Raw genomic sequence first — 17,855 nt, forward strand, 5'->3', positions numbered from 1 at the left:
TAGACATACATGAAGTATACGTATGCTGTTTTCAAAAACTTGAGGTATTCAGGAAAACAATATAGCTTTCATTATAGAAAATAACTCTCCATGTGAGTTAGAAAATAAACTGCTGGGAATGAAGCAGAAAATCATTCATCAGAACACAAGACATATGCCCCTTAGCAATATGATAAAATGGCCATAGCACTAAACTAATGTTCATTTGGAAGACCAGCTATCATTCTCCCTGAACACACGATTCGGACCAACCCGCATCACAAGGGGAACCTACAGGTCTCCCCACGGAGTGTTTCAGAGGATAGATGGCAAAATGGATGTGAAGGTAGAATTCCAACTTCTGGGCCAGGGAGTCACCGTCTCGGATGGAGCTGGGAATGTGCTCTCCCCACAGACCGAAGAACGCCTTCTGGTCTCCAGTGTCAAAGGCAGCGGTCAGGTCCTTCTGCGAAGAAGACATCAGACTGAACCCGGTCACGGGGGTGCCCATTATCCCAGCACCCCTCGCAACCTTCCCAATACCTCGGAGACCCCATTACTCTGTGGTTTCAGTGTGAGAAAACAAGTCTCCTTTTTGAAAGTAAGGGACAGAAAACTGGAGGTCACCTGACCAGTGGTGGCACAGTAGGTAGAGCGCCAGCCTGGGATGCAGGGGTCCCAGGTTCATAACCCCGACGTTGCTGGCTTGAGCGCAGGCTCACCAGCTTGGCTGGAGTCCCCCCCCCCCCCCCACCGATCAAGGCACAGATGACAAGCAATCAATGAACAGCTAAAGTGATACAACTATAAGTTGATGCTTCTCATCTGTCTCCCTTCCTGTCTGTCTCTTCTAAAAATAAAAAATAAAAAAAAAAAAAAAAAAGAAAAGAAAGAAAAAAAAAAGAACAAGGAAACTGGAGGTCTACAGGGCTTCAGGCTCCATAGGCTAAGGCTCCTGCAGACCAGCCCTGGCTTCCACCCCCTTGTGATATCAAATCTGGCTATTAGGAGTCGACGAGACATTTACGGCCTCCGAAAGGGAAGGGCTCAGGCCTAAGTCAAACACTTGCGGCTGTAGGCCCTGGCCAGGTAGCTCAGTTGGTTACAGCAGCGCCCTGATACGCCAAGGTTGCGGGCCTGCTTCCTGGTCAGGGCACATACAAGAATCAACCAACGAGGCCCTGGCCGGTTGGCTCAGTGGTAGAGCGTCGGCCTGGTGTGCAGAAGTCCCGGGTTCGATTCCCGGCCAGGGCACACAGGAGAAGCGCCCATCTGCTTCTCCACCCCTCCCCCTCTCCTTCCTCTTTGTCTCTCTCTTCCCCTCCCGCAGCCAAGGCTCCACTGGAGCAAAGTTGGCCCGGGTGCTGGAGATGGCTCTATGGCCTCTGCCTCAGGTGCTAGAATGGCTCTGGTCGCAACAGAGCGACGCCCCAGATGGGCAGAGCATCGCCCCCTGGTGGGCAGAGCGTTGCCCCCTGGTGGGCGTGCCGGGTCATCCCAGTTGGGCGCATGCGGGAGTCTGTCTTACTGACTCCCCATTTCCAGCTTCAGAAAAATACAAAAAATAAAAATAAAAAAAATCAACCAAACAAATACATAAATAAGTGGAACAATTAACAGATCTCTCTGTCTTTCCCTTCCTCTCTCTAAAATTTAAAAGAAATAAACAAATAACAATAAAAGAAAAACCACAAGGAAAATAAAAACCTTGTGCCCAGAGACCTCCCAGGCACACACAGGGGAGCTGGGCTTTGGACCTGCCGGCCCCCAGCACACAGCAGACACAGGGCCCGACCAGAGCCCGCTGGGTACGCTGCACCCCTCTCTTGCCTCTTTAACTTGCTTCCTAAAGACCATTTCTTCTACCTCTGTGACTTTCTAAGTAACCTTTCTCTTACTAAAAAAAAAAAAAAAAAGTAAAGAAAGTTACCTGGATTATCAATGATTTGGAGTCCCTTAAAGAGCCACCTGCTGTTTTAGTTAATGGTTTTCCCTTTAGTTTGCATTCTTTTGAAAATGTTTTCAAGGTGTCTTCAAATTCAGCAAAAACCAAATACTATAAAAGAGAACACAAACATAACTACAGTTCTCTGATATAACATATCAACAAAGTAACTGCGCCAGGTCAATATTATCACCAATTTCTAATGCGGTTAATGGACTGTCATCTTTGGAAGAAGTAATTTCTTCAAACGCCCCCCGCCCTGAATTCCAACCACGTGCTCCTCTACTGTTAGCGGCCTTCCGCCCTCCTTCCAGTCTGCCGCTCACAGCTTTCTGTTTCCCCTCCTGCCTGTGGCTTCCCAGCCCTGCCGTCCCCCCTCCCCTGCCCCTGGCTGTGACAGATCCTGCAAACACATCCCCAGGCTGCTGCAGGTGGACGCCCAGTCCCTACTCCAGCCCCAGTCCCTACTCCAGCGCTGCCTCTCGGACCACTGAATCACACAGGAAAGCAGCAGGGACTCTTCCTTTAGCACCAACTACGTGCCGGCCCCACACTGAAGGCAGCGGAGAACACCAAAAAGCATCAGGCATGGGTCCCTTGTTGCAGAAGCCCTCCGCGTGGGACCCCTAAATGTCCATTAACAGGCATGACCTACGTCCCTACGGTGCTGACCCTCGATGGAATACTCGACAGCATTAAAAGCGTGAGGATCACAGGAAGATGTTCAGAACAGTGTGAATGGTGCCATCTCATTTTGTAAAACAAACTACAAACGTGACTATGTTTTAAACATTCACAGAGAAAAGTCCGGGAAGATACTACGCTCGACCATTAGCCACGGTCATCGATGGAGTGGGCAGGGACACTCAATGCTTATTCTTCCATGCTGTTGGAATCTTTGACCATAACCACGTGTCGCTCCTGGTAGTTTCTTTAAAAGAATTCTCGGCCCTGGCCGGGTAGCTCAGTTGGTTTTAGAGCGTTGCCCCCGTACACCATTGCTGCAGTTTGGATCCCTGGTCAGAATCAACCAATGAATAAATAAATCACTAGAACAACAAATTGATGTTTCTCTCTCTCTCTCCCTAAAATCAATAAAAAAAAATAAAAGAATTCTAAAAAGTACCTTTAAGATTTCAGTTTAGTTATGAAAACAAAATGTAAGCACATGGAAAGCTGTGTGATGGAAAACAGATAACCGTGATGTAACCACAGAAGCAACACTGCAAGTCGCTATAGAACTCGCCATGCTGTAATCACAGGCTTTACAAGTTTTCAGTCTTTCTCTGTGCCCCACGGTAGAGCATACCTACCTCTTTCACTAGTTCAAGTAACTCGGATTCATGAGCCAGGATATCCCCCATATTGAAAGGTTTCTGGTAATTCTCACAGCGAAAATCTCTACAAGGCAAAAACACAAAATAAGAGTTTTCATTTTAACCATCGGGGAAATCACAACACGGTGGCTATGGTGGGCAGGGTAGCGTTCCCCAAAATGTCTGTCTACATCCTAATTCTAGGCTGCTGTCACTGTGCCACCTTACAATGCTGCAGGTGGCATTAAGGTTGCCAAGCACGACCTTAAAACAGGGAGAGGAGCCAGGATTATCGGGCAGGCCCAGTGCAAGCACAGGGGTCCTTACAAGGGGAAGAGGGAAGCAGGAGGGTCCGCACAGGGTGAGCAAGACTCAGCCTACCAGTGGCAGCCTGGAGGTGGAGGAAGGGCCAGGAGCCAAGGGAAGCAGGAAGCTTCCAGAAGCTGGAGAAGGCAAAGAAGGGATTCTCCTCTGTAGCATCCACAAAGGAACGAGCCCTACAACCATCTCGATCTGTGTCCAGCGAGCCCCATCGCAGACTGCTGATCTCCCGAACTGTAAGGTAACAACCGTGTTGTTTGAAGCCACTGAGTTTATGGTAAGTGGTTACAGCAGCACTGGGAAACAGGGTCACTCAAGTCCAAAGTGATTCTTCCGTGTAATTAGTACCAGTAATTCTTTCTACTCCAAACGTGAATGTGGACAAGGGCTGGAGGGTGGAGTAAATGGGGAAGGCAAAGACTGCTGGTGAGATTGAAGAAGAGTAATTTTCTTATTAGACTTTTCTAATGTGCTACAATGTGATATGTGTAATTCAAATAGCCGAGACCACAAAGTCTATTTAAAACAGAAGAGTTTAAGGATAAGGTCAGTTCATTTACTTTAGGAGGGCTGCGCATTAGAATCTGATATAAATGAAGTCACTAATCCCTCATTCTGCCCGCAAGTAAAAATACTAAATGTTGACAAAAAGTCTGCACAATTTTCAGTTTTCTGTCTGAGTTAGGTCAACCAGAGCCAAGATTCTCCAGGAGACAGGGAAGGAGAAAACAAGTATAACACCCACGGAGCACTGACGCTCAGTGAGGTTAGGAGGGGGAGGGGTGCATAAGAGGATCGTAAGCCAGTGAGAAAGTAATGGAGATGAGGACCTGCATAAGAGGCCCATTACGCCTGACCGGTGGTGGTGCAGTGCATAGATGGTAGACCAGGTCGCAGGTTTGAAGTCTCAGGTTTGAAATCCCGATGTCGCCGGCTAGAGCACAGGCTCATCTAGCTTGAGTGCATGCTCATCAGCTTGAGCACTGGGTTGTCGGCTTGAATTGGGATCATCAATATGACCCCATGGTCGCTAGCTTGAGCCCAAAGGTCGCTGGCTTGAGCAAGGGGTCACTCGGTCTGCTGTAGCCCCCCGGTCAAGGTACATATGAGAAAGCAATCAATGAACAACTAAGGTGATGCTACTATGAACTGATGCTTCTCACTTCTCTCTTCCTGTCTCTCCTTCTGTTTCTCTCTCTCCCTCAGCCCCTCAGAAAAAAAAGAGGCACATTAAAGTGAGCTGGAAGTCAGAGAGGGGAATGGGTGTTTGAAATCATGACCACACGGTGGGTGGATAAGGACAATGGAGGAAAAAATGCCTAAAAGTAAGGAGGACGGAGAAATTTGTGCAGCTAGGATGCTGAAATCAAAAATGAAGTTGAACACATTGCCCTGGCCGGTTGGCTCAGTAGTAGAGCGTCGGCCTGGCATGCAAGGGGTCCCGGGTTCGATTCCCGGCCAGGACACACAGGAGAAGCGCCCATCTGCTTCTCCAACCCTCCCCCTCTCCTTCCTCTCTGTCTCTCTCTTCCCTTCCCGCAGCGAGGCTCCATTGGAGCAAAGATGGCCGGGGCGCTGGGGATGACTCCTTGGCCTCTGCCCCAGGCGCTAGAGTGGCTCTGGTCGGGACAGAGCAACGCCCCGAAGGGGCAGAGCGTCGCCCCCTGGTGGGCGTGCCGGGTGGATCCCGGTCGGGCGCATGCGGGAGTCTGTCTGTCTCTCCCCGTTTCCAGCTTTGGAAAAATAAAAAAATAAAAATAAAATAAAAACGAAAGCACATTGTTAACTATGTTGTAATCTAATTCCAGCCTTGCTTTCTCCCACCTTCATGTAATCTTCCTTACATTCCCTCCTTAATCTAATGCATAAACAAAACTGCAAAACTATCACTTTCTCGAGAGTTTGTGATCTTGCTTCCCAGCAGTTGTCATCAGTTTTGCTCAAATAAACTATTACTGTCCCTGCCTCCCTGCTTCTCACTTCAGAAAAATACAAACCCCCCTCCCAAAAAAAATGAAGTTGAGAAGGTGGAGAGGTAGGCAGTGACCCAGGAGCTATAGTCTTCAAGAAAAACACCCGTGCCTCTGAAAGGTGACTGCCCCAAGAAGAGGTGGCAAGTGGTAAAGCCTATGGCATGTACTTCAAAGGAGGGGGTCGGTGATCTGGAAGTAACAATAAGAACAAAGAGGACACAGGCCCCACCTGCCACCTCCAGGCCTGCCAGATCCACGTGAGGAGAAAGACAGCTACTGTTTGAGGACCACCACCCCTCCAGCCTTTCCCTGGACCACCACCCCTGTCTCTCTCCCTGCACCCTTCTTCCAATGCCCCACACTGGGCCCCACCAATAGTGAACCCCCAGGCATTCCCCCACCATACATGCTCTTTCTAAGCCCTCTGATGGATGAACTTGCCCTACCTCATGGCTTCGTTCAGACAACTTCCTTTAGGAAGTCGTCCGTGAACCCCTCCCCCTCCATCCCCATCAAGGCAATCCTCTCTCCTCTGGGTACCTCTGTACCTTACATTTACTTCTTTTTTAAGATTTTATTTATTGATTTTACAAAAAGAGGAGAGAGAGAGGAATGGGAAAGTGAGAAATATCAACTCATAGTTGCTTCACTTCAGTTGTTCATTGATTGCTTGTCGTATGTACCTTGATCCCGCAAGCCCAAGGCTTCAAACCTGCGACCTCAGCATTCCAGGTCGTTACGTTATCCACTGCACCACCATGTGCCAGATCTACATCACTTTCTGCTTTACACTTATCACCCAGCTTACCAAGGCAAGAAGCTATTATTAAAATTTTTTATCTCCAGAACTTAGCAGAGTGCCCGGGAGGAACCCAAGATGTTCGACAAGTAAATGAAGCCCAAATGGAGGAAACAGCATTTTTGAAGGTCCCAGAACAAGAACACTTGGTTATTCTTGAGAACTCAAACTCCCCCTTCTCTCAGGGCCTTTGCACAGCCTATTTCAGTTTCCTCATGTGTTCCTTCATTTGGCAAACTCCTGTACTCAGTGAATGTCATTTCTTCAGGGACGTTCTTTGCAACCATCATTTGGATAAGATTCTGCGGTGACCTTCTATCACTGAAGGTGAACCACTGTTGGGTACTCTATTACTCTTGACATTCTTAAAAATGACAAAATTTCCTCTAAATCTTTAAATTACAATAGGTTCACTTACTGAAGATTTAATGTATGCCAGACAACGTGCAAAAAAACTTCCCATTTAATTTTCACAATAAACCTGAGAAGTGAACGTGATTTATATACTCCTTTTACAGAAGAGGCCACTGAGGCTCAGGGAGGTTGAGGTGCTCCCAGTAACTCAGCTACTAAGTGACAAGGTAGGAATTTAAATCCAAACCAACGTTAACTGCTACACAGTATTACTCAGAGTTTGGACCACCTGAATCAGAACAACCCGGATGCCTGTGCACATAGGAATTCCTAGCACCACCGTGCCCTTACTGAACAGCATGGCAGGTACGATGCCCCGAAATTCTCTTAAACAAGCTCTCCGGATGACTTTTATGTCCATTCAAAAGAACCGCTGCTCCATTTCACGCAGCAACTAGAGAGAACTCCTCCGCGTTCGAGGATTGCTGCGGCAGCTTCTGAATGTCTCTATGATATAGGGTTTGGGACTAAGGGGAAGGCTGTGGGATGTCGCCGGAAGGATCTGCTTAGTAAGCATCCTGATTTTGCTTAGATTGGATGAAATCTGGAGTTAACCGGGGTGCCTGCGAAGTGGGACTTAGGTGATGGACAAAACGGAGAGGGTGGATCTAGAAGTCCCAGGCCCCCGCTCGCGCCGCCACTACCTAGCTGGAGGACATGGGGTCCCCTCCAAGTGTGGTCCACTGCAGCACGGATTAGGGACTACTACTGCCGGCGGGAAGCAGCTGGGCCTGTCCTCGGTACGTCCAGGCGGCCACCTCGGGCCCACGTCGCAGGGAGAGCCCTGGGCCGCAGACGAGAAGCCCCATCGCAGCTCCTCCCGCCCCGGGACCGCGTAGCCCGGCCGCATCGAGAGACGTACTTACCCGGTCCGGTGCTCTACGGTAGGAACCCGCGCCTACCCTGCCCGGCTGCCACCTCTCCAGCCGTCGCCCCGGCAACCGCCGCCGCCAGCTCGACGTCACGTGAGGAGGCGCAGCCAATCACGGGACGCAGCCGGCGCGGAGCGTACTGGGAGGGAAAGCGGGAGCTTTGGGAACTGGGGAGGCGAACGTTCCCGGGGCCGGAAGTAGGGGGAAGTTAGCGCTGGGGGGTCGCACGCTGCGCGGCCGCGTCGCCGGCGCTCCCAGCCGCTTTCCTTCACTTCCACCAGCGTTGGTCCTGGCCCGGTTCCCAGCTCTGGGGATGAGCCCGAGCCGGCTCAACCCCGAACCTCGAGGAGCTCGTTGTATCACAGGGAAAACGGAACCCGCAGGGGAAGGTTTCTGTACGGTGTTCGCGCAAAAAGATGGATTCATTGTTCCCATTTTACTGGAGTGACCCAGGTCCTCCTTAGACCCAAAAAATGTCGCCCAAGGTCTGCCTGAAAGCTCCAGGCATCAGGGGTCCACCCCCCTACAGCAGTTTCCAGGGACTTTAAAGAAAGCTTTTTACCACGTGAAACTTGGGTTTTTGAAAATAAAACTGGAGCGCAAGTCCGACCTCTCCTTGCCCGTGGTGCTTTTGGATTGAAGTCAACCACCTGAGCTGGAGGCTGGGGAGGTAGCTAGAGAGGTTTCCATCTCCATGCTTCAAGAAGGTGGGGACAGGGAAGAGAGCATGGGGAAGGCAGTCTTCTGAGGAAGCCCTAAGGTAGTCCCTGACCACCATCTCCCCAGCCACCAGCCCCGCCCATGCTCTTTTGAGATTGTCTTCAAAGAAAAGCTGGATTTAGCAGGAGGAGATATTCTGTCCAGGTTGGAAATAATTGTAAATAGTTTTCCTGTTCATAATAATGAAAGTTAACACGTATTGTTAACTCACTGTGTGCCTGGGATTGTCACACAAAATACAGGACAGCCAGTTAAATTTTAATTTAAGATACGTTTTTAGTATATCATCCCAAATATTGCCATTTTTTGAACATACAGGACATTATATTGTCTAGTATTTTTATTTGCTAAATATGGTGACTCTATGTATATGCTAAGTGAATTACACGGGTTATTTTTAATTCTCACACCACATCTATAATGTGGATATTGTTTTCACAATTTTACAGATTAACAGTGTTGTACTTTACCTGAGCCCAGTGCTTATGGAGAACAGTGGTAGTTAAAAAATCCCTCCACTTCTTTTGTTCTGGGAAGTGGTTTACCAAAAAGAACTACTTTTCCTTACATGACTTGGATAAGGCTCACTGCAGTTCTTTCCCAAGTGAGAGACTGGGAGATAGACTCCCACATGCGCCCCTACAGGGACCCACCAAACAGCCCCCATCTGGACCTGATGCTCTGCCCATCTGCAGCCATCCTCACAACTGAGCTATTAGTACCTGAAGCAGAGGCTCCATGGAGCCATCCTCAGCACCAGGGGCTGATGCACTGAAACGAATCGAGCCATGGCTGCAGGAGAAGAAGAGAGAGAGAAGGGAGGGGAGGGGTGGCAAAGCAGAAGGTTGCTTCTCCTATGTGCCCTGATAGGGAATCAAACCCTGGACATCCGTATGTCAGGCTCACGCTCTACCACTGAGCCAATGGTCCAGGGTCATAAGGCAAAACTTCTCAGGGCTGAAGTTTCACTTGGGCACTATGCAAATTGGCTCTGCTCTATGTGTTCCATGAATTCAGAGCAGTACACTGAATCCTCTGCCTACCCTTCCCAATTCTTAAGACTTGACAAGCACTCCATTGGCCCTAAATGGGATGTTCTTGTTTGAACACTCCAGTTTTCCCAAACTGCCAGTGGGCCCAAGATGACTTTCCTAAATTTTTAATTATGAAAAATTTGAACATAAACAAAAGTGGAGAGGTTGTATTTAAAGAGTCTGCCTAAATCCATCACTCAAATTCTGGGATTATCAAGATATTGCTGCTGTGAAAAACTCAATGCCAAATTCTGTTCTCGGAATATGTAGAATGCTTCAGGGGTGCTAACCAGCCTTGCCCTGGACATCAGAGCGACTGAGTTGAGCTCTGCATTGAGGGTGGGACAAAACTGAGTCTTCTGCAGCTGACAGCCCTCTGTGGGCCCCAGCAGTGCACTCCTTAGGGGTGGGAAGCCATGCATCATTGTGGCATGTGACACAGCTCTAGAATGCGGTCATCCTTGCAGCTGTAACAGGCAACTAACTGTCTGGCCGCTGTCTCTAATGAAGGGCAAAGAGCTGAGACAAAAGCGGGGGAAGAGCGTACAAATCCCTAACGAGAAGGAGCCTGGTAAACAGCACCCCCTGAGTTGAGTGAGGCGGTGAGCCACCTAGAGTAAGCCCTGTAAGGCTACGCTGCTCCAACAAATCTGGCAGCCAGTTAGACTGAGCTTGTCTCCGCATTCCTGCAGAGGGAGTTCAGACCAAGAACACGTCTCTGAGCAAACGCCACGTCTGGATTTAATCAGAGGGTGGGACAAGGAACCTACAGAAATAGCAGGCACAAATTAAAAGATGAACTACTGCAAGACGCTGCTTAGGAAAAAAGGATTTCCTTCCACGAAAGTTGCGTTTAGTCACTGCCCAACACTCATGATGTGTGGGGGTGCAGGTCGACGAGAGAAGTGGAGGAACTGGATGTTGGTGTCTCCCACAGATGGCTTGATTTCTTGGAAGGCGAGCACACCCTGCTGGGAATACACCCCCCCAGGGAGCTGTCAGTGAGCAGGAATGCGGGGAGGCCTGAACCTGGGGGAGACCAGACTTCCATGTGGGCTTTGAGTACTGCCCTTGCTCTGTCCCAGGGATGTGAGTCACATCACAGCCCCCAGTAGTTCTGTGGTCTGAATAAGGTTGACCTAAAGATCAAGTCTTAAAATGAACTTCCAGGAAAGCAAATCTGAATCTGAGATCATTTCAAAACAAGTACACTTCTGCTGGGGCTCTCACCAGGGCTGTTTCCAGATACAGGCACTTAAGATTTATTGTGAGGAATATCACTGTTTCTAAGCAAGTTTTAAAAACACACATTAACCTGACCTGTGGTGGCACAGTGGATAGAGCATCAACCTGGAACTCTGAGGTTGCTGGTTTGAAACCCTAGACGTGCCTGGTGAAGGCACATATGAATGTTTCTCTCTCTCTCTCTCCCCCCCCCCCGAAATCAATAAATAAAACCTTTTAAATACATAAATAAGTTACACTGCAGGGCATGTGATGTGAGCACAGAGGGTGGTATGTTGGCCTGAGCCGGGAGAGTTGATGCTAAAGTGACTGAATTTGGGTGATTTCAAGTCAACACACCCTGAGGACAGCAAATATGGCACACACAGAACACCTTGAGTTACGTGGCCATCCTGTCTTTTGCATGGATGGGGCCGAGCCACCCTGATACAGCTTCAGAGGGGATTTCTGCAAGCTACCAAGCACGTCCTGGCTCCCAGTCATCTGAGCCTAAGTGCCGGTCCTACCTGCCTCAGACCATCTTCATAGGATCATGTATTGTGTTCATGGTGAGGCCCAGGGGTGCAAGTCAAATAATTTAACAACTGGTTCTCTGCCCTAATGGCTGTTTTAAATATATAAAAAAATGATATATCAAAAGGTAGTTTATTATTTCATGCATTTAATACTTAAATAAGAACAATAAAAGAGATGCACAAAACTGGATTATGTTGAGTTTTAAAATATTAATGAAAAACATTAAATAATACCTGATAAAAAAACAATAAAACTGTTATTTAAGATATTTCCATATTGCTTCTTGATTGGCGTCCTCACTTGCAATGTTTTTCACCTATGGACAGAATGAACATGATTACAGATGCTTAGAATACGCTGTTGCGCAGATGAATGTTAAAAAAGAGTAAGAAATGTCAGTGTGTGATTTCCACACTGGGCAGCTGCCCAGGCGCCCACCTGAGAGAACCCTGATGACAAGTGCCATTTTAACCACCGGTTCGCTGAACTCAACAAAAAATTAGGTTATCTGTTCTGCTGAACGGGGGCAAACCCACTGAATCCCACCCCTGGGGAGGCCTATATATGGACTAGAGACAAAGTGACAACTGGCTACCAAATACATAGTTGATTAATCTTAACAATAAAAAGAATAATTCATGATGCTAAAAGGTGCACATGGTGACATTACAGCTCCCTTTCTACCCTTCTCCCCTCCAGTAATGAAAGACCGACAAGCTCAGTGGAACCTGCGGTCAAGGCTAAGATGTAGATTTCCTTGCCCCACAGATGAAGCCTTGTACTAATAGACACACGAAAAGTCGAAGATGAAACTATGACTCACACTTTCTAGAACGCTGTGTACTGTGGAAATGTGTATGCACATGTCTAGAGGGAAGGAGGTAGCAGCGGTTGTGGACAGAGAACCTGGGCCCGCCCGGCCTTTCCCAGTGCGGTTTCCCGGCGCGGCCGCAGCAGCAGCAGCGGGACCGTAGAATGCACATGCTCAGGCCCACGCTGGGCGGCTGGGGTGGGCGCTCCGAGTGCGGGCGCCGGGAGCATCTCGGCCGGGCCAGACAGCTCGGGCTCCGGGCGGGCGTGCCAGCCCCGGCCTGGCGCCCGCGGGGATAAACCTCTGAGCGCGCGCAGCGGGCCGCGCAGCCCAGTACGACGCCCAGACGCGCCAGCCGGCGGGCTCCCGGGCCAGGTGGACCGTGGCCGCCCCGCCCCGGGAAGGGGAAGGAGCGCGCTCCACCCAGGGGCCTGGATCGGGGGCGTGCGGTCGCTGCAGTGACCTCCGCCCTGAGAAGGGTGGGATCAGCCGGGGTCTTGGGCATCCGCCAGCCTAACTGGACCCGGGCCCCGCCCGGCGGAGGTTCGGCTCGGGCCTGGCTGCAGGCGCGCCCACGCCTGCCCCGGCGGTCACTTCCAGGAACTCGGACTCGGGCGGTGCCAGCCGCGCGGCTAGAGCGCGGCCAGGTTCCCAGAAATCCCAGGCGCTCTGGAGCAGAGACAGTCCCCACCGGGCGGCCTGGGAATCACTGTTTCCTCCCGTCCTTGGCTCCTAGGCCACTCGGTCACCCCGACACCGCCCTGGTCCCCAGTCCCGACCCTGGGAGGGAAGAAGAGCACAGCTACCCAGGCGACCCTCGGCCTTCCTCCCCGTGAGCTGCCTCCCTTTCGTGGGGCCCCAACCCTTTCTGTCCTCGGGGTCTCAGGTCCTACAGAGTCAGGCTAGCACGCCTCCACAGCCTGGGCAGAAACCAGTCTCACAACAGCTTCAACCCAAAGGGACTGTTGGCTCACATCATGGGGAAGTCAGAGGTGGAGAGAGCCTCCCTGGGACAGAGCTGGAAGTGAGGGACCCCAGCAATGAACCTCAGCTCTCTGCACTGCTGTCTCCTGTCTGGGCTCTGTTTGTGGCCTGGGCGGAACGGGGCCTGAAAACCAGTTCTTGCTGTGGCTAGGCCCTTACCATGTGGGCCCAGAGCCGTGGGTGCCTGCACAGAACCGAGCCCCTGGGAGGGGTCTCCCTGGAGTCTGAGGACACCATGTCTGATCCCAGCGCTTCCTGCGGTGGCTGTACCCTGTCCTTGGCTTTCTGGACCCCTCTGCGTGTATGGAGTGCAGGCTCCTTTGCTGAGCACGTTGAAGCTGATTACTTGCAAGGAGGAGTCTGAACTTCCACAAGGCAAGGATGTGGTACCCTCCTCCCTGCCTCGCACTTTGAATTAGAGGAATGGCCTTGTTCTTCTGTGACTCCATGCCTGGACCAGGTCCCAGGAGCCTGGACCAAGATCGAGGGAGGGGCTGAAGCTGGCACAGATGTTGGAGCAATGTTCATTCGCGTAATAGTGCCTTGTCCAGGCTCGAATGTTTCAGGTAGATAAAGTTAAGTCACCTCCTCTCCCTGAGTTTTTGCAGCCCCTGCTTTGAGAAGGTCCAGGAAAAATGGATCTAGGAAAACAAGATAGAGGAAGGAGGGTCCCTGACACAGGGCTCCAGGCCACCCCTGACCTAACTACCCACAAGTTTGATGAACAGAAGGAAATAAACATCTGTCTTATCTAAGCTGCTGTCACTTTGGTTGTTCAGAGAACTGTGGTCAAATCTAATTCACACTAATACTGTCCCTCAGGGCCTCTCATGCCATCGCATGTTTCTCTGTGGGGGGAGTCTTGGGGGGGGGCTTGTCAGGGGAGCTGAGTCCTTGTTATAGGTGGGCATGAGTGGAAAACCGGGTGAGGTTACCGGGGTCCTGGAGCCGGAGAAGCAGCTGACCTCTGCCTGGGTGAGTCACATGTCTATCCGCTGAGCGCACTTCCTGTGCCGAGCACTGTGGTTTGAGAGGACAGGGCAAAGAAGTCAAGCAGTCAGTGGTGGGGCCGAGAGGCGGAGCCCGGGGAGGGGTCCTGGGAGCATCAGGAGGCTGGCCCTCCCAGAAGGCGGGGATGCTGGCTGACCGGCTGCTGCATCCAGCGGTTCCCTTGAATGGTCGTGCACTATGGTGGCCCTGTCCCCTCAGTGTCCAGGTCTTGGTCTGGACACCAAGGCCTTTGTGTCTAGCTGTCTGGGTCTTTGGAAGGCCAGGTCTCAGACCAGGCCAGCTGTGGCCACACAACCACCCAGCCAGAAGTGCCAAACCCAGATCTCAGACCTGGGACAAAGCCAAGACAAAGGACAGTTTTCCTTCATCCTGGTCCTTAGCACCCTCACGGCTCTGGTCTGTCCTGACTCACATTTTCTAGAATGCTCTGTACTATAGAAATGTGTCTACATATGTAGCAGGGGTTGTCCACAAGTAATAATGTTCCTTTCTCGCACTTGAAAGTTTGTCTTGCTCCTGATCTTCTAATCAGGAAACCCCTGGGGGCAGGGGGCCCAGGGAAGCACAAGCCACGGGAGGGCCCCTCTCCGGGGAGGCTGCTTGGCTGTCCTGCCCATCGCAGCCCCGCCCACTCCCCTCAGGGGAGCTGTGAGAACAGCAGTGCCAGCTGGGCGCGCAGTCATTTTCTCTGCTCAGCACTCACAGGGCCTTATAGGGTAGAGGCTGCGACAGGGCCCAGGCCTGCGGGGGATCAGGCGGCGCGGGGGGGGGGGGGGGGGGGGCGGGGCTTAGAGGGGCTCCGCAGAGGCTGCCGGGCCACCCTGGCTGCAGAGGCTCCACTTTCCCAGACTCCCCCTTTAACGACATATTTTGCAATATACCTTTTCCTATCCTGAAATGAAACTCCCAGATAATAAAACCTACTTACTTATATAATTTAAAAATAACCATCAAAATGCCCTAACTGTAATAGAAAGAAATAAAAGGCAAGCAATGGATTACAAGATAATATATTCCATGTAAACACTTGGCGGACTACCTAGGAGACATAAAAAGGAGTCTGGTGCGCTTGGCCTGGGGCAGTTACTGCCCTGCAGCCTAGTGGAGGCTAGCTGCTCAAAAGGAGGGACAGCTCTTGGTCAAGTTCTGAACGAGACCAAGACCGGCCTTACCCCAGCCACTCACTACAGGATGTCCGGTGTGGCGGGCTCCCACCAGGAATGCCATTTGGGTGCCCCAATCACTGTGGAAACCCAAAATGCCCCTCCAGTGTGGGCAGCGCCTCCTTCCCAGGGACAGCTGCCCCACACTGAGAACCACTGCTCCGGGCTGTGGGAGTGGAGGAGAGAGATATAAAGGTGAACTGACCAAGCCCAGCTCCAGGAGCGAATAGCCGGGTATGGGAAGAGGCACAGGACGCAGGAAGGACAAACAGGTACAGCTCCTAATTGCCACTTGGGACCTCTGACCTCGCTCCCTTCCCGAGTGGACGCGGCACCGTCAGCTTCCAGCAAGAAGCTTGATGCCCTTCCCTCCGTTTAGACGTCGTCAGCAACCGAGTTGTGACGATTTGGCCTAAAATTTCCCTCAAAGCCATGTTCTTCTGCTCATGGCTTCCTCCTGCCTAGCTCAGGCCTGTTCCCTGCAGATGACTGTGAGGTCTTCACCCTGGCTCCCTTCCCTCACGCCCTCTACATTCAGTCGCCTCACCTCTTCCCTCCTAAGCACCCTCTGTTAGTCTGCTAGGGCTGCGTAACAAAACACTGTGGGCCGCGTGGCTTAACAGAAATGTACTTCATCACAGTTCTAGAGGCTGGAAGTCCACGATCGAGGTGTAGGTAGGGGTGGCTTGCAGATCGTTGTGCCCCCCTATGGCTGTTCCTTGGTCTGTGTGTTGCCTGCATCCTAATCTCCTCTTCTTGTTAGGACGCCAGTCATTTCAGAGCGAGGCCCGCCCATGTGACTTCATTTTAACCTCACTCCCTCTTGAAAGGCCCCTTCTCCTCATCACCCATATTCTGAGGTACTGGAGGTTAGGGCCTCAACCTAGGAATTTTTTTTTTTTTTAAATCTTTTTTTTTTTTTTCTTTATTCATTTTTAGAGAGGAGAGAGCGAGGGAGAGAGAGACAGAGAGAGAGAAGCGGGGAGGAGCTGGAAGCATCAACTCCCATATGTGCCTTGACCAGGCAAGCCCAGGGTTTCAAACCGGCGACCTCAGCATTTCCAGGTCGAGGCGTTATCCACTGCGCCACCACAGGTCAGGCTCAACCTAGGAATTTTGAGGGGACACAATTCAGCCCATAACAGTCGTCCTCAATGGGCTCCTCTCAAAGTATCAATATCTTTTGGTATCAAATGCCAAATTCAACTCCAAGCAGTGTACATTTTGCTTAAGCAGAGAATTATTGCTCATGGAACTTCGTGGTCTGCAGGCGGAGGTACAGCTGGATTCGGGGCTCACACGATGCCATTTGGATCTGCCTCTTAGCTTGAGTTCTTCTGGGTTGGTGTCACATTCAGGCTGCACGTGGTGGAAGGCTCAGCTTAAGGCCACGTCAGAAGTGGAAGAGAGAGTGGGTCCCAGTAGTTAGAACAGATGTCCCAGAATTGGGTCTTACTGGGATGGGCTTGACTTGGACCTCATGCTCTTCCCTGAACCAGTCTCAGTGGACTGCGGCCAGTTTGTATCCACTCGAATCTGGGCTGAGCTAGGAGGTCACCAGTTTCCTTGGAGAAACGAAAGCACAGACATCCGTCACCTGAAGGACTGCAGACAGTGGCAGGACTGCAAACACTATAGAAGTTCTCAAGAATGGGGCCCTGGCCGGTTGGCTCAGCGGTAGAGCGTCGGCCTGGCGTGTGGGGGACCCGGGTTCGATTCCCGGCCAGGGCACATAGGAGAAGCGCCCATTTGCTTCTCCAGCCCCTCCTCCTTCCTCTCTATCTCTCTCTTCCCCTCCCACAGCCAAGGCTCCATTGGAGCAAAGATGGCCCGGGCGCTGGGGATGGCTCCTTGGCCTCTGTCCCAGGCGCTAGAGTGGCTCTGGTCGCAATAGAGTGATGCCCCAGAGGGGCAGAGCATCGCCCCCTGGTGGGCAGAGCATCACCCCCTGGTGGGCGTGCCGGGTGGATCCCGGTCGGGCGCATGCGGGAGTCTGTCTGACTGTCTCTCCCCGTTTCCAGCTTCAGAAAAAAAAAAAAATTAAAAAAAAAAAAAAGGTGCTCAAGAATGGGAGTAAATGAGTGAAGGAGATTTTCTGAGGTCTTCTCTCCTGTGCTATAGAAGTATGAGCTAGAGCTAGTCATCTGTAGACTTAATTTCCCAGTGTGCTTTGGTCCACTGGCTTTCCCCTCCGATGCGAAGTCCGCCCATCTTCCTTATTAGGTCGGCTCCGGCTCCATGCCAGGGCATTGCTTTGTCTCGAACCGGAGGTTTGAGAATGCAGAGGGACTGAGGGCAGACTAAGCGTCTCTGTTCAGGCTGGGGTAGGACCTTTAATGACTCCTCGCTCGCATTAAAAAGAAAAACATTTCTGCCCTGGCCAGTTGGCTCAGCGGTAGAGTGTTGGCCTGCTGTGTGGAAGTCCCGGGTTCGATTCCCGGCCAGGGCACACAGGAGAAGCGCCCATCTGCTTCTCCACCCCTCCCCCTCTCCTTCCTCTCTGTCTCTCTCTTCCCCTCCTGCAGCCAAGGCTCTACTGGAGCATAGTTGGCTGGAGCACTGAGGACGGCTCCATGGCCTTCGCCTCAGTCACTAGAATGGCTCTGGTTGTAATGGAGCAACACCCCAGATGGGCAGAGCATCACCCCCTGGTGGACAGGCCGGGTGGATCCTGGTCGGGCACATGTGGGAGTCTATCTGTCTGCCTCCCCACTTCTCACTTCAGAAAAATACCAAAAAAAAAAGAAAAACA

The 17,855-nt window shown here is 51.3% G+C and overlaps 1 protein-coding gene and 1 non-coding gene across 2 annotated transcripts in view; one reads left to right on the plus strand and one right to left on the minus strand.

The window, feature by feature from the left end:
• The window catches only part of ARMC9 (armadillo repeat containing 9), a 150,130-nt gene extending 142,444 nt beyond the window's left edge, over positions 1-7,686 (minus strand). Inside the window, exons 1-4 of the mRNA XM_066280587.1 lie at positions 7,614-7,686; positions 3,238-3,325; positions 1,910-2,035; positions 275-445 (exon numbers count right to left, since the gene is read on the minus strand). Coding sequence (XP_066136684.1) covers positions 275-445; positions 1,910-2,035; positions 3,238-3,288 — 348 coding nt within the window. The 5' untranslated portion in view covers positions 3,289-3,325; positions 7,614-7,686. The remainder of the gene's footprint in view (positions 1-274; positions 446-1,909; positions 2,036-3,237; positions 3,326-7,613) is intronic.
• A 9,790-nt stretch (positions 7,687-17,476) lies between these two features.
• TRNAS-GCU (transfer RNA serine (anticodon GCU)) lies at positions 17,477-17,552 on the plus strand. Its single transcript has one exon. It is a non-coding gene; the product is annotated as a tRNA-Ser (tRNA).
• The last annotated feature ends 303 nt before the right edge of the window (positions 17,553-17,855 follow it).

This window comes from Saccopteryx bilineata, chromosome 5, assembly GCF_036850765.1.
Source record: "Saccopteryx bilineata isolate mSacBil1 chromosome 5, mSacBil1_pri_phased_curated, whole genome shotgun sequence".
Lineage (NCBI taxonomy): Eukaryota > Metazoa > Chordata > Mammalia > Chiroptera > Emballonuridae > Saccopteryx > Saccopteryx bilineata.